The sequence below is a fragment of the Alligator sinensis genome, unplaced genomic scaffold, assembly GCF_000455745.1.
Source record: "Alligator sinensis unplaced genomic scaffold, ASM45574v1 scaffold2020_1, whole genome shotgun sequence".
Taxonomy (NCBI): Eukaryota; Metazoa; Chordata; order Crocodylia; family Alligatoridae; genus Alligator; species Alligator sinensis.
The window spans coordinates 271,008-273,236 of record NW_005843181.1 but is presented as its reverse complement, the minus strand read 5'-3'; the positions used below and the strand labels follow the sequence as shown (position 1 = coordinate 273,236).

Genomic DNA, 2,229 nt, shown 5'->3' with positions numbered 1-2,229 from the left:
AGCCCCGGAGGCCTCCGCGCTCGTCTGGTCCGTGCCCGGGGCTTCGCCCCGCCTGCGCGGGGGTAGGCGGGGGCCGGGCTGCCGGGGGGCAGTGCGGTCTCTGGGACAGGAGGGTCCCGGGCCAAGGGGCAGGAGCGGCCACACCAGCCTCTCCTACTGCTCTGGGGGGTAGCGTGGGTTGACTCCAGGGCTCCTCAGTCTCTTTGCAGGCTCCGGGGAGCCCTTCCCCCCCCTGCCCCCGGAGAAGGGCCCCGGGGGGGCGGGCATGGAGCTGGAGCGGCGCCTGGCTGAGCACTGCCACCACGGCCCCCCCAGTCCTGGTCCTGGGCGCGAGCGCCTCCAGGCCCATCGCAAGCTGAGCATCACCTGCGCCATCTGCGTTGTCTTCATGGTTGGCGAGGTTGTTGGTACGCAGGCAGCATCCCAGCCAGGGGAACTCTGCCCTGTCCCCCCAACAGGGTCCGGGCAGCCACGGGCCTCCACCCCCAGGTGGTCCTGGCTGCCTCCTCCCTGCGGGAGGCTCCAGGAGAGTGGGTAGTGGGACAGGGCCGGGGCGCTGGAGCTGGCACTGAGAGCAGCTGTCTGGCAGGCGGGTACCTGGCGCACAGTCTGGCAATCATGACGGACGCGGCACACCTGCTGACGGATGTGGGCAGCATGTCCGTCAGCCTCTTCTCCCTCTGGGTCTCCACCCGGCCGCCCACCAAGACCATGAGCTTCGGCTGGCACCGCTCGGGTGAGACTCCTACTACCTTGCACCCCCAGGGCCTGGGGGAGGGCAGGGAGACTCCTCACAGGCCAGGACCAGTTTGTGCAGGGCTTCGCTTTGGCCCACCAGGCCTTGCCACAGAGATGGCTGCCTCGGTGGAGCCCATTACTCAGGATGCCTCGGCAGGCAGGCCCACAATAGAGGCCTCTCTGCTCCTTCCCTGAGGGGAGGCCAGGGCCTCACTGCTGCCCAACGCTAGCCTAGGCGGTGGCTGTGACCATGGGCAGGCGCTGAGGGCCCTGTGCCCACAGAGACGCTGGGCGCACTGGCCTCGGTGCTGTCCATCTGGATCGTGACGGGCGTCCTGGTCTACCTGGCCTCTGCCCGCATCATCAACAACGACTACGAGATTGAGGCGCGTGCCATGCTGGCCACGTCTGCCGGCGCCGTGGCTGTCAACCTCATGTACGTGCCCCAGCCCCAGCCCCACCTGCCCACTCCAGCCCCACACCCCACTGTCTGCCCCATGCCCAACCCAGCACCCCCACTGCCTGCCCCCACCTGCCCTGTGCCCCCTGCCGCCTGCTCGCAGCCCCAGCCCTGGCAGCCCCCACTGCCCAGCCCTGTGCCTGCCCACTCTGGCCTCCAAAGTGCTGTATCTCCTCCCTGCCCCCCACGTGTGTCCCCTCTGGCTCCCCTGCATGCCAACCCCTGCTGCAGGGGCCAGCTGGTGCTGGGTGCCCCAGCCAGGGCAGCTCCCACCTGCTATGTCTGGGGCAAAGCCTGCAGGGCAGGGCATGGGGGTGGGGAGCTGACCCCTTTGCATGGCCTGTGAGCATGGACACCCCTGCCCTGGCCCTGGCCCAGCTTGTGGGCAGTGGCTCGGGGGCACAGGGCCCACACTCAGCAGTCCTGCTTCTGCAGCATGGCCTGCATCCTGCACCAGTCGTCCGCACCCCATGGCCACGGCTGGGGCTACGAGCGTATGGAGGAGAGCACAAGTGGGAGCCCCGCACCAGGGCATACCAGTGTGCGCGCCGCCTTCGTGCACGTTGTGGGCGACCTGCTGCAGAGCCTGGGTGTCCTCGTGGCTGCCATCGTCATCTACTTCAAGGTACATGCTCCGCCTCACTGTGCAGGTGTGCCCAGGGCCACAAGCTCATTCTGCCATGGGCAGCGTAGGGTGAGCACCTGTGCCCAAGGAGCTACCCTGCTAGTCCCAGCACCCACACCCTGGCTGACATAGCTCAAGCCCAAGGGGGCTGAGAGCCTGGGGCATGAAGCTGGGGTTGTCCCTGCACCAGATCATGGTGCCTGCTCTTTGCAGCCCCAGTATAAAATTGCCGACCCGATCAGCACCTTTCTCTTCTCCATCTGTGTCCTGGGCTCCACCCTCACCATCCTCAGGGACGTCTTCAGGGTCCTCATGGAAGGTGAGCAGTGCCAGGCGGGGGAGGAGGGGTTGGAAGTGGGGCTGGGCTCGAGGCAGGGTAGGAAACAGTGGTCTAGCTGCAAGGGGG

General features: G+C 67.7%; 1 protein-coding gene across 1 annotated transcript in view; it reads left to right on the top strand.

Moving 5' to 3' along the window:
• The first annotated feature begins 265 nt into the window (after nt 1-265).
• Nucleotides 266-2,229, top strand: part of SLC30A3 (solute carrier family 30 member 3) — a 3,836-nt gene continuing 1,872 nt past the window's right edge. Inside the window, exons 1-5 of the mRNA XM_006037844.2 lie at nt 266-407; nt 590-736; nt 1,021-1,174; nt 1,634-1,823; nt 2,037-2,142. Coding sequence (XP_006037906.1) covers nt 266-407; nt 590-736; nt 1,021-1,174; nt 1,634-1,823; nt 2,037-2,142 — 739 coding nt within the window. The remainder of the gene's footprint in view (nt 408-589; nt 737-1,020; nt 1,175-1,633; nt 1,824-2,036; nt 2,143-2,229) is intronic.